Source organism: Furipterus horrens, unplaced genomic scaffold (assembly GCF_987537825.1).
Source record: "Furipterus horrens unplaced genomic scaffold, mFurHor1.1.pri manual_scaffold_4, whole genome shotgun sequence".
Classification (NCBI taxonomy): domain Eukaryota; kingdom Metazoa; phylum Chordata; class Mammalia; order Chiroptera; family Furipteridae; genus Furipterus; species Furipterus horrens.
This window is the reverse complement of record NW_028327174.1, coordinates 54,323,791-54,337,745: the sequence shown is the minus strand read 5'-3', so window position 1 is coordinate 54,337,745 and position 13,955 is coordinate 54,323,791. Positions and strand designations below refer to the sequence as shown.

Genomic DNA, 13,955 nt, shown 5'->3' with positions numbered 1-13,955 from the left:
CAAGTCAATGTAAAAATGAAATGTCTCCCCACCCCCAACCCCACAAGATCCTTTTCACTAAAGCCCTGCTCAGTTCTTGCTGTCAAGATATTCTCTTAAGTCACATTTAGGCTCTATGAACCACAGAAATGTCCCAAAAATCCAATATTTCAGCACCCAGACTGATCTCCCAGACTACCACCTACACCTCGGACAGTACAAAAATTTTTATCGTATATTTCTACTTCTTGGTTTTGAAAAATAACATCACCAGATCTTTCTGTACTGTCAACACTTTCCTTCCCCCCCCACCCCATGTCTAATCTTCAAAGGCCACAAGTCTCTTTTTCTTCATAAAGCCTTCCCTGGTCACTTTGGGCCCCACTTATTTCTCTTTAACAAGAATTTATAGTCATAACCACTTCTTTGGCATTTGTTATATTTCATCCACTTTGGGGTCTGTTTGCCTAACCACCTTAGGGATAAGAACTACTACACTTTTTTTGGTATTGTTACAGAACCCCATGGGCCATTCAGTTATAAGGGGGCCCAACTGCCTGCCCGCAGAAGTATAACTCTCACCACCAGAGTTTGGTGAAAAGAAAAAGTATTGTTTATTTAAAGATTACAAGGATTTAGATCTGTGGAATTCCCAACTTCCTTGCAAAGAAAGCATGGATCTCTCCCTACCTCTCTGCAATACCGCGTGATTCTCTTTCTTTCCCTTTCTCTTTGTAAACCACCTAATTCTCCTCCTCTGCCATCCACGGAGAACTCTCTTTCTTTTCTTCCTCTCCTCTTTTCTTCCTTCCCAAACGTCTGCCACTCTCTCCTTAAATCCATGACTGTGGCCTGTGACACAGTAAGCATGGTAACTGGTTCTGACCATTCACAGAACCTTCCACAAGCCTTGCTTATTCACTGCTCATTATTGCTTGGAGCTATGGAAGAACCAAAGCCATTTACATAATTAAGACCCTAGCTACCAGCCACAGATATGCAAAGGTATCTTGAAAGCTGTTTCCCTTCCCCCATCCTCCAAACCACAGGCTCTCGGGTTTTCTGGGGGACCCCACTCTGTAACAGTATTAGTTCCCAGAACAAAGGCTCACAATAATAAACATTTAAGTTTCCATAATTAAGTTCTAACTTCCTGACCCTCTTTACCACTCCAACTCTTTTCGTTGAGCACTCTCCTCAACTCTGTAACTCCTTTAATTCGACTATGGCATCCATCCTACCAAGCATTCTCAGATTCTATTATTTTTTGAATTTTGAGATTCTAAACATGTGCTAAACAAAACCATCTAGATTCCCGTCCTTGGTGATTGTTTTTGTTTCACCAGTCTGCCTGCTAATCTCCTTTACAATTTTCCTCTTTCCTCCCCTCAAAATATCGCTTATTTTTCAATCTGGAGAATTTCCACAAACAAGGCTTCTTTCCAACCAGCACCCCATTTCCAACCTGCCCCAGTCCCTCCTGGCGTGCCCATTTCTAAACCTCGTTTTCTCTTCTAAAATGGCCGCCACAAAGTACAAGTAAGGCTGAGCGAGTTCCACCCACGCGAGGCCTCAATCATTCTGGGGGCCAGAAGAGGACGGGCTAAAAGAAGAGGGACATGAAGGGAGGGTGTGGCCTGAAGGATAGGGAGGGCCAGAGAACGACGGCCCTGCAGGCCCAAGACTTCCCTCCGGCCCACGCCGAAGCCCAGATCTCCATCACAGGAAGTGAGCCCTGAGGCCCCACCCACCCCCAACGTCAGGGGCCAGGAACCGGAAGTGAGCGTTGCTGGGACACAGACGTGGAGTAAAGGCGATTGTGTGGAGAGCGTGTCTCGACTCAGGTAGGAAAGACCTTCAGGTCCTAGTTTGGGGTATCCATAGAGCTCACCTTTAGGGTGCTGGGGTACCTTCACCAACTGTTATCCACCCTTTCAAGCCAGCAGCCTTCGGCCAGGTGGGTTCTCAACGCAACTGTTCAGGCTACTGACGGTTCCTCCGCTTCGTCCCCTCGAGGGCCTTCCCAGCTCCTTTGCCTGCCTACAAGTTAACCACCTTCCCCCACTTCTCCTGTCTAGTCCCATTGCTTAAATCTACTCTGAATGTTTTGTTTAAAGAAAGGAAAACTATTTTTACTGAGCCTCCAGCTCTGTTGCGTTTAACCAGTTGCTTCAGACTACATTCAGGTGCCAAACTAAACAGCTGTGTGTAATTTGTCTGTTTTTCACCGCATCTAGTACTAGGGAAAAGATAAAGATCACCTGTACAGTTTTTATGTGGAAGATACTTGAAGGGTAGCGACCTGACTGATGAGGCTATGGATTCCAGTACCCCATTATCTACTACACTTAGTCTTTTTGCCCCCAAAGGATAGGGTGTCATCCTACAATTTGCTGAATCTAGAGCTGGTCATTCCTTTAAATGCCTTAAAATCAAGGAACACAATACTTGATTCTTCTTTCCGAAATTTTTTTTTAAAGTATGAAGTGACTATGTATAAGTAAAAACAAGTTGAAAGGAAGGTCAAAGTTCTTAATACAGACATAACAAGTTATTTTTATGACACCTTCCCTAATGATTGTAATTAACAAATGGGCCCTGCAGCAAGATACTAAACTAGGGTTCCAGCTGGTCACTGTATTTGCTATCATGGATTCCAAGGCTGCTTATGTCATAGAATGTGGTGGAAGGGGTGTGGAATTGTATGAGAGGCCAAAGGAAAGCTTGCTCTAGAGATAGTAACGGTAAATCTAGTCAATTTTCAGAAGTCTTTTATGGGGATAGTTTTATATATATTAGGTTTTTTTCCCATAATAAGTTTATTTAATCATAGTGTTCAGTAGAGGGGAATCTCTGGTAGAAGAGAATTCAAACTACATAACCATTTCTTGTCTTTTAATCTTTCACATTTCTGTTACAGACCTGTTATGATTCTGTTATTCATAAAATGGGCAGTTCTGAAGTCCTAACATTCAGAAGTTTTACCTGAATGCCTAGAGGGAATGACTATTAACTGGAGAGGTTAAATAACCAAGTCTGCCCATTTTAGCGTAGGAAATTGGGGGCAGGGCAGAGAGGAGGTGCAGCATCACTGGAAAAAGTGTGGCTAGAATGTCTCTGGGCATATTGGATGGATTAAGTACTCACATAGGCTTCCAGCATTCCCGGTGCTGGAGGGGAGCAAGACCGGCAGCCTCTCCATCCTGGATAACTTGAGAGGAGAGCTTTAAAATTATGTCCTATTTCTATGTCTATCCTGATGTTTCTTGTGGTCTTGATTTGCCCTCTCTAATGTTAAATAGCATCAAACCTTAATCGATGGTAAACAGTAACGTCACCTCAATACAATTTAAATTAGTAGTTATATGTGGTTTTTGTTAACTATTTAGGAGCCAAGAATTTATTCCAAGAGTGTGACTTAAGCAATGATGTTGAAATTTTAAAGGGCAAAAATATTTGAGGGACATCACTAAGGGTTTTTTTTTTGTTTTTGTTTTTTTTTTTTTGTATTTTTTTCTTATTACCATTTATCTCCCGCCCCCACCCCCCACCCCAGTCACCACACCATTGTCCATGTTCATGAGTCCTTTTTACTAAGGGTTTCTTATATTGAACTTGGGTAACTTCAATTCCAGTTTGACTCTACCTCTTAGGGCCACCTTTAGGGACATTTCATTTCATTTCTGATTCCCTGAACCACTGTTTTTTCCCCCGCAGCACTTGGATTCGGCTTCTTCATTTCCAACATGGAAGGAACTTACAGTATGTACTTCTTACTGCTTTTAGAAAATTAGTTAACTTACATGTAGTTTTATGTCTGACAGAACTTTTAATATGTGGCAGAGATTCAAATTTCTCCTAAACTGCTGAGGAGAAATGGTCTGTGCAATAGTAATGTAGAGAAGTACCCAAATTTGAAATAAGATACTTGAAATTTAAATAGTTAAAGAGATATGGGAAATCATCAAGCTTTGAAAAGGCTGCAGTTGGGACACCTGTGTCAAAATAGGTTTTTATTAAATGAAGCATTTTAATTCCTCGGGACTTCTGTTTCTCCTGTTAATTACACAGGTATAGTAACTGGTTTTCTTTCTATTTTGAAGGATAATATGGTATACATAATATTGTTGATGTAGATTGAGTTTTTAGGATTAAAGAAATCCTAGGGAGGATTCTTATTTCTCAAGTGATCCAGGAACCTTAGATGGCCTGAGAAATCAAAAAGGAGCCAGCACTAGAATTGCAAGAGATCTGAAAAATCACTTAATTTAACATTCAAATTTTATACTGAGCAAACAAAACCTGATTAATTGATTTGCCCAGAGTTACATTGTTAGTTAGAGATATAGTGAGAACCAGACTCTTTATACATTGTGTATATTGTGTGCCTTACTTGCTACTACGAGGCACTCTGGTTTCTAGACCCTAACCAAGTTTGAAGAACACCTGAGCTGATAAGTAGATGAAACTTGTGAACAGGTCCTCCTTTTTCCTACTTTGCAGTCTTGTTCAAGATCTCTATATAATTAATAAGTTCCAACTAAGGAATGTTTTAGTCCCATTCTGCCTTCAAGGAAGTGTCCCATAGAATCTTTATCACCAACATATAGAAACTACTTGGAAATAGTTTTTATTAAATACATACAACAAAGTTTTCAGACTTTAGAATGCAGCAGAATTACCTGGGGGTGACGTCAGTGACTTATTAAAACCCAGGTTGCTTGGACGCCACCTCCAGAATTTCTGATTCAGAAGGTCTGGGACCCAAGATCTTGCATTTCTAACATTATCTAAGGTGATGCAGCTGATCTGAAGACCACGCTTTGAGAATCATCGATCTAGAAAGCTGATTCTTATTGATCTTACCTAGGGTTCCCTACCCCACCCTCTTAATTTTTCTTAAAATGTTTTCATTAAAACCTGAAATTTCTCTGTGAGATAGATTATTTATTTATTCTTAGGAGCTTACTATTCTCTATTAGAAAGCAGCATCTCAGACTCGGGGGGGATTGCTGGGTAGGGGGAACAAAGGGGAAAAAATTGGAACTATTGTAACAATATAATCAATAAAATATACTTAAAAAAAAAGAAAGAAAGCAGCATCTCAGATCCTCTTTATGTCTTTCATTCTCAGTTACTTTTTTCAGCCGTAATTTCTTTTTTTAGAAAAATATCACCTGGGAATGTGTTAGAAATGCATCATCTTAGGCTCCATCCCAAATCTACTGAATCAGAATCTGCATTTTACACAGTCCCCAAGAGGTTTAACATGTTAAAGTTTGAGAAGCACTGCTTTAGAAAATACTTAACTTTTTTCCAAATTGGCGTAAAATTCTAACCTTAATCTGATGTATTCCTGAAGCTCTCCAGGTTCTGTCTTTGCTCTGTACCTCTTAACTAAATGATACGTTTGTCTGGTCTAGTTCCTTATTTTCACCAGGTTTCCTCCACTTCTCACGATGGGTTCTAGGCCCCACCCAAGTGTGAGGAACATCCAAGTCTGTGCTTTGGGAGAAAGTCTACTTTTTTGTTTGTTGTTGTTTTCAAGATTTTATTTATTTATTTTTAGAGGGGAAGAGAGGGAGAAAAAAAGGGAGAGAAACATTAATGTGTGGTTGCCTCTCACACACCTGGCCTGCAACCCAGGCACGTGCCCTGACTGGAGATCCAACCGGCAACCCTTTGGTTCACAGGCCGGCGCTCAATCTACTGAGCCACACCAGCCAGTGCTATTTTGTTTTCCAAATTAAGTTATATTCCCAAAAAGCCAGACAATATTAATACCGAGTAGTTTCATAGTTTTTATTATAACCTTAAATGCACATGTACTTCAATGTAACACTCTTAGGTGTCTGCCAAAAACAAATACTCATACAATGCACAAAGAAGTATATACTAGATTGTTAGTCACACCATTATTTATAATAGTAAAAAACTGGAAACAACCTAAGTGTCCATCAATAAGGGAAATGATTAAGAATGTATGGATAACCTGGCTGCTGTGGCTCAGTGGATTGAGCATCGGCCTGCGAGCCCAGTGTCACTGGTTCGATTCCTAGTCAGGGCACATTACTAGGTTGCACGTCAGGTCCCCAGTTGGGGGGCGCAAGTGAGAGGCAACCATACAGTGATGTTTCTCTCCCTCTCTCCTTTCCCCTCTCTCTAAAAATAAATAAATTATTTTTTTAAAAAAAGGATGTATGGATATCCATTTGCAGCAATGAAATATTCATTATATGTACTGACATAGAAGGAGTGCCAAGATATATTAAGTAAAAGAAAAAGCAAATAGCAAAATTAGGTACAGAAAGTCCCATCACATGCTACAATATGGAGGCAACTTGAGGACATTGTGCTGAGTGAAATAAGTCAGTCACAAGAAGAGAAATACTGTATGATTTCATTCTATGATGAAGTTTCTAGACTAAAACTCAGAAACAGAACAGTGGTTGCAGTGGTTGGATCAAGGAAGGAATGGGGAGTTGTTTAATAGATACAGAGTTTCGGTTTTGCAGGATGCAAAAAATTCTGGATATTGGTTGCACAACAATATGAGTACACCTAACACTACTGAACTGTACACTTACAAATGGTTAAGGTGGTAAATTTTATGTTATATATATTTTATTACCATTTAAAAATTTTTAATTAAAAAGAAAATTGTAATTCTAATCTAAAAAAGAAAACAGGTTAGAGCTGACCTAAACTACTAGAGACCAAAATGTAAAGCATTACGGTAGGAAACTACCATTATCAACTCTGATGTATTCCACTCTTTGGGTGTTACAGTACGTATGAATCATAAGATACGTCCCCTCTTTCGGCTGCTGAGGTAGCCTAACATAACATTTGCTAGTGATGGAATGGATTAAATGGAAGGAAACTAATAAGAACTTCATCTGTAAACTCCCTGGGTGTCCTGAAGCTTCAGAAATTTGAAAAGACTGCTAGTCAGGATGTGCCTGGTTGGCATAATAAGCCAGCCTGTCCTCTTAAGATTTTTTCCTTCTCATTCATTCTGTCCTTCAGGTCACCTTTCTGGCTTATTTGCATCACGGTCATGGTTAGCAATTTATTCCATGTTTACCACTTTTCCAGTGAAACAGTTCAGCTCCCCACTGGCCTCTAATTTTCATAGCAGTCTCCTGGTTTATAAGTTTCTTATCTAATAAGAATTGTTCATCTTATTTCACTTTTATCATTGCCTTCAATGGGAGCAAAAGCATTTTATTAGGTTGCTTCTTATCCCCATAATATACTGAGAATGTGCTTAACCATTTAATTTCCCTTCCTTAACCAGACTTGTTAAAATTTGGGGCTCAGCCTGGGCATCTTGTAAAGACTAAAGGTAGTTTTACATATTCAGAGAAACTTCTCCAAGAGACATGTTCAGAGGACTTTCCAGTTCCAAACTATGGAAATAATCCCTGAAATTATAGCCTTCTAAGGGTAGATTTAAATAGCATGATATAGGGTAGGGGTTTTCTTTCACACAGCAGCTTCATGTGTCTACAGTTGTCTTAACCTCAGCAGGTTCTGTGTTTGTAGATTATTCTGTTTTTTAAGCTGGCAAATTTATTAATCACTAGATTTTAAAATTCTGGGTTTTTTTCTTATTTATGTGTCAAAATATGAAAAGTAAAACCACCTATTGCCCTGATAGGTGTGGCTCAGTTGTTTGGGTGTCGTCCCCAAAGCAAAAGTTTGCAGGTTCGATTCCCGCTCAGGGCGCATGCCTGGGTTGCCAGTGTCATCCCTGAATGGGGAGCATGCGAGAGGCAAGCTGATAGATGTTTCTATCTTGCATCGATGTTTCTCTCAATCTCTTTCTCCCTCCTTTCCCCTCTCTCAAAGATTAATAAATAAAATCTTAATAAAAACAAAAAAACACCTATCTGATAAAGGTATTCGTTTCATTTGAGAGGTAAAGTAACCAAGATCAGGAAATACTTATAGCAATAGCAAGTTAAAGCGGACCAATGAAAAAGAAGTCATTTATCAACAAATATTTCTCAATCTTCCATAGACCATATCACTGATACAGAGCAGTGCTTACCAACTTTTTTTCATGTCACAGCATATTAGTAAATAGACAGGGATGCTGGTGAAGGGGATTAACTACCCTGAACTTGCCCTAGGACTGGTAGAGGGTGGGGGCACATGTGCAGTGGACCCCTGTATCTGTAAATTGGCACACCATCAATTCCAACCTTCAGCATAGTGGTTGGGATGCTCTGATTGGGCTAGCTAGAATAGAAATGACCCTGAATTAACACTTCAAGAAAAGGGAAAGAGAATGTCATTTCATTTCACTTTTTGTTTTACAGTAAGGGTAACCAACAATGAAAACAGCAATATTTAAGTTCAACCAAATATGAACTAAGACCTCATCCTATGATTGCTGGTTTTACTGGGCTTATTAAGATTTGGTGATAACACAATTTTATCTTCTCAAGGTTAATTTTCATTTTTAAATGTATAGTCACCCTTTTTTTAAATTCCAAATTGTTCTCAGACTGTCTTACCCTATGGTTACAGATTCCGTTGGAAAATAGAAAGTGCCTGGAATCCAGTGCTTTTCCAAAGACCTATTAAGCTTTTTACTTATTCTATTTCTCTTTCAGTCGATTCCCTGGACCCTGAAAAGCTATTACAATGTCCCTATGATAAAAACCACCAGATCAGGGCCTGCAGGTTTCCTTATCATCTTATCAAGTGCAAAAAGGTAGGGTATTATTTTCATAATTTGCCTTTTAATGCCCTCTTGAGTTCTTTAAAAAGCCAAATTTTGTAAATATCAAATAATTTTAGCATAAATGTTTCCGTCAAATTCCAGCACTGTTTTGGGAATCTACCTTTGTATTAAATACCAATATTTGTAGAAAGAAGTTTGTTTACTTCTTGGGTACATAAGTCTTTTCCTGTTTTGATTTTTTTCCCCCAACTAGGGACAAGCACCCATTTATAAACAGCTTCTCTGGAGTCTTTTCACCCTTTGTAAAGCAAAGGAAACTAATTTTTGCTAGCAGTGAGAAAATCCCTCTTGCCTTGTGAATTGGATGTGTTCATTGTCCTGATAAAGATTGAATCTATAATACATTGTTTCCTGATTTTTTTGGTTATAAATTTTAGAGAAGTTGAACAGAGGTTAGCCCAAGAAAAGATTATTCTTAAACATAACTTTTTCCATATTTCAACAGTAAGCATCTTTGAAGGGGGAAAAAAACAGCTCAGTAGAGTTTCTTTTCTGGTCATTCTTTTGTAGACTTAGCTGACATAAACTGCTTTAATGCTGGTATATTAAGTGAGGCACTTTGAAAAGATTATTAGAGTGCAGATGTCAGATGCAGAGGCTGAAGTTCAGCCAGGATTTATGTTTGGAAAACAATTTTGGTATTTAAACTGCATACCATTTCTGTATGCATTAACATCCTTTAAAGGATGTTTCTCTTGCAGTCCTGAAAATATGATTATAATGCCATTTTTTATTATTTCTCCGCATCTTTTTAATCTTCTGAGCAAAGATCCCTTAAGGATGAACCTGGACAATGTGGGTCAGAAGATACCACTACAACATCTTCCCCTAGGCTCTCAAACATATCAAGGATAAAGGCTGGGAAAGGGAGCCAAGCAATGTAAAGACATCGTCATAACTCCCCTCTTCTAATGCTCTTCAGTTTTGGCCACAGAACCTTTGCATTGGAATACCTGATATCCCTTATGAAAATCATGGAGATAAATGCCCTCCTAATTTTCTCCATCCTCTATTTTTTTTCCAGTCTTCTTCCCATTTCACATTATTTTTACTTTTTTGACTATTATTTGTGATAAATATTTTCCTTCTATTAAGTAAATTTCTTAATTTCTGGTATATTTACTATAAGATTTGAGTGACTTTAAACATTTTGTTTTATTTTAAAATAAGGAACTTGGTCAGCAGAGCAGACTGCCATTTAGTCTTTTCCTTAGTGAGATAAAGGTCAAATTGTTCAGAGCATCATTTCAGACATCATTACTTTAAGCATTCCCGTGTTAATCTGAAACGTCATTGGTTTGCTTCTTCTGCAGCTCCCTTCTAACAGTTATTTTCCAGCCCTATTGCATTGCAATAACAGTGGCACTACTGCAGTACAGATAAGAGTGGTTTTTAGTGTTTCTTTTCATCCTGAATATCCCCTTTCAAAGCCATCTAGAGAATTCTACCATTACATGCTGTGCCATTTGAATCTCGTGACTCTAAAGAACAGGAGGAGAAGATGTGGTTCAAATACCCAATTCTAAATTTGCTGTTTACCTCCAAATAAGCCAGTTTAATGCCAATATCTCTATAGTCATAACAAAGAGGCTTATGTTTTGAAGATATCGAGGTACTATATGGTCTGTATGTGTGATAAATAATTTCCTCTTAATTTTCTGTGAGTTTACCTATTATAGCTAAGTCACAAGTTTATTGAGAGATTTTAGGGAAGCCATTTATAGATAAAGTTGGGCCACTCCCCTTGGACTTTTAAGGGGTCCAAAGAATTGACAGAACCCTTCATTTTTGTTCCACAGAATCATCCTGATGTCGCAAACAAATTGGCTACTTGTCCCTTCAATGCTCGCCATCAGGTTCCTCGGACCGAAATTAGTCATCATATCTCAAGCTGTGATGACAAAAGTTGTATAGAGCAAGATGTTGGTAAGACTCACTAGTTAAAATGTTTCAGTGCTAGAGGTTAACCCGTTTAAATTTGCATTATGCTACATTGTCACCTTGATTTTTGGCTTTATTTAAGAACAATACTTTCGGCAGGAAAAGGTTGTCAGTTTGTTTTTTTCTTCAGAATGCTTTCTCTTCTAAACAGCCTCATTCATTTTACTAATAATTCATCTAACTATAAAAATCCTTTTATTGCCATAAATATGATAAACATCTTTACTTCTTTTCTTTCCTGTATGTCAACAAGGGGATAAGACCTCTCTTTTTATCTTTCATACCATTCACTTTTCAGGAACAAAGACCCATTAGGCTACCCCGCAACCTCTTTAGCACTAACCCCTTTAAACATAACTTAGCTATGTCCTATTCTTATGTGAGAATCTCTCATGTCTTGCAGTCAACCAAACCAGAAACCTTGGACAAGAGACTCTGGCTGAGAGCACATGGCAGTGCCCTCCTTGTGATGAAGACTGGGATAAAGGTAAGTGCTTCAGCATCTTTTTCTTCACCATGTCTAAATCTCAAGTCATTTGCTTTAGAAAGAGGAAAATTTTCCTTTTTTATAAACATACCATGTTGTGTGGAATGCTTTATTATATTTATTGGGTCCCAAAACAAGCACATTTGTATTGCTGTGCAGACACGTGTAACAGCCTTTGCCTCTTGATTGGAAAAAGCACTTCTTTTACATCTGTTTTTTTCCATAAATTGTGTTACACCATCTGTGTTTGGCTGTTACTAGGCATGTTTATTATTATTTATATCATTTGTGTTTATATCCTTCAATTAAATTCCTGCCACTGTGTCACTTAGGCAGGGTACTTGATCAATTTTTACTTCCTTCTCTAAACTTAGATGTAGTATTTCCATCTTACAAATTCAACTAGCATGAACTGGAGTCGTGTACCACAAACTATGTTTTTCTTCCTTTGGCAGATTTGTGGGAACAGACCAGCACCCCATTTGTCTGGGGCACAGCCAACTACTGTGGCAAGAACAGGTAAATGAAATGGTCTCATTTGCAGTACTGCCTCCCAAAATCAGAGTGCTTTATTAAGAAAGAGAAAAAAAAACAGCACCAAAGCATGAATTGACTTCTTTCCTAGATAATGTTACTTAGTAGTAACTTAGTCTAGATATTATTTTGGTGGATTTTTTTCTCTTATTTCTTCTTCAGTTCATAAAAATTCACATGCTTTGTGTTAATCATTGTGGGAACACAAAAATACTAGCATATAGTCTAGCAAAAGAGACAGTGGTGCTGACATTCTTATGTCTTAGTTGGGTTTTTTGCTAGGTTCATATTATTTTAATGCTTTCAAAAAATTCTCCAGCTATATACCATGAGGATCATTTTTACTCTTGGTAACTAGTGTTGAAGGAAAAAGTAATCTTAAAAGTTTTTTACTTGAGCCCTGGCTGCTGTGGCTCAGTGTGGATTGAGCGTCGGCCTGTGAACCAAGTGTCGCTGGTTCAGTTCCCAGTCAGGGCACATGACTAGGTTACACGTCAGGTCCCCAGTCGGGGGTGCAAGTGAGAGGCAACCACACAGTGATGTTTCTCTCCCTCTCTTTCTCCTTTCCCCTCTCTCTAAAAATAAATAAGTAAACAAACAAATTTTTCTTTTTTAAGTTTTTTACTTGAGACTGGGGAATCCAGAATTGTGTAGGGAAGAAAATGCATCTCTTCTTCCCACTGATTTTGCATATAATTTTTAAATCTATGAGATTTCTCATTATTGCTTGATCTTCACACCTTAGAAGATCAAATTTAAAATCCAAACAAGTACATTTCTGGATTAAAAAATGAAGGAAAGGGAGGACTGGATGAAAGTAGGTGAAGGAATTAGTCAAAGAACATATATGCAAAACCCATAGACACAAACAACAGTGTGGTCATGGCCACAGGGAAGGGGGGCGCTGGGTGGAAACAGGAAAAGGAGGTGGGGAATGGGGACATCTGTAATAGTGTCAACAGTAAAATTTTTAGAAAAGAAAATGAATATAATGCTAGACTTCATTTTTTTCCCCCAAATAGAATACTTACCAATTTTTATTTCTCAGCTCCTAAGGTCAGTTAGTAATTGTAAGTGTACCTTATTTTCTGTGTGTACTAAAATAGAAAAAAGTTGTATTTCATTGGTACAATTTTAATTTTATCTCAATTCTTTGAACTTTGTTGCCGTTGGTTTTGTAGTCTTGGCATTTGATTTTATCTCTTACGTTTATTGAGTGAGTTGATGAGCCTGTCATACAACTGAACAGTAGATGGCATTGCTGTTTATCTCATATTCTGGAAAATGAAAATGAAAATACTTAGACCCTTCTTAATGCCAGTACAGAATAGTGAGCTTTCCAGAGAAATGGTAATCATTCTAATTGCAAGAATGTTTTGATGGAAATGTGTTTACATTTTATAGTGTAGGTGGTTGTTTTCCCCCAAATTACATAAAACACATTTTGATTGTCTTGTGTGTGCCTGCCTGAAAAATACAGATATGCTGGCATGGTCAAATTTATCTTTCTTTATGCAGCCCTGCAAGCAACCTAGTTATGGAACATAAGAGTAACCTAGCTTCAGGCATGCGTGTTCCCAAGTCTCTGCCATATGTTCTGCCATGGAAAAACAGTAAGTGAAATGAGACAAATTGCTTTTAGTCTTTTCTTTGTGCTAAAAAATACAGTCTTGATATTAGTTAGTCTTGATACTCAAAGACCTGTTTAGTCTTCATACCTTGCCCTCCCATAAGCCTGGGAGTGTGAATACCTTCTTAAATCTTTCACCCTAAGCACCTCATTCTCTTCACCCTAGTCCTGGCCCTGGTTAGTAACAGGAGATTATGAACAGAAAAATACAAGATCACAGAAACCAAGAGAATATTTTCAAGATGGGGTGACCACTGATATCAAACATCATAAGTAAATTTGGGAGCCAATCAAAAGACTATTGATTTAGGCTAGGAGGAAGTTATCCCTGACTTTCAAGGCATAATATCAATAGGGAATTGGGATTAGAAATTTTATTTCAGGGGCCCGAAAGGAAATGCATAGAGAGAACATGAAAGTTATGAGTCATAAGAACCAGCATAAAAATAGTATTTAAATGTCTTCTCCAGACATCAAAGGCCATGCTGAGCAAACAGATACTAAATTTGTATCATACCACCCTGGTAAAGAAATTCCCACATATGGAACACCCAAGATATTGTCATATTTAATATAAACTTTCTTTTGCTAAATTTGCCCCCAAATTCAGATTTCCTTGGTTTCATTGT

General features: G+C 38.2%; 1 protein-coding gene across 1 annotated transcript; it reads left to right on the top strand.

The window, feature by feature from the left end:
• Window positions 1-3,725: 3,725 nt before the first annotated feature.
• On the top strand, window positions 3,726-13,317 carry GTSF1 (gametocyte specific factor 1). The gene is made up of 6 exons (XM_090275132.1): window positions 3,726-3,741; window positions 8,604-8,704; window positions 10,534-10,660; window positions 11,079-11,162; window positions 11,618-11,681; window positions 13,215-13,317. The coding sequence occupies exons 1-6, from the start codon at window positions 3,726-3,728 to the stop codon at window positions 13,315-13,317; spliced, it is 495 nt and encodes a 164-aa protein (XP_090131258.1).
• The last annotated feature ends 638 nt before the right edge of the window (window positions 13,318-13,955 follow it).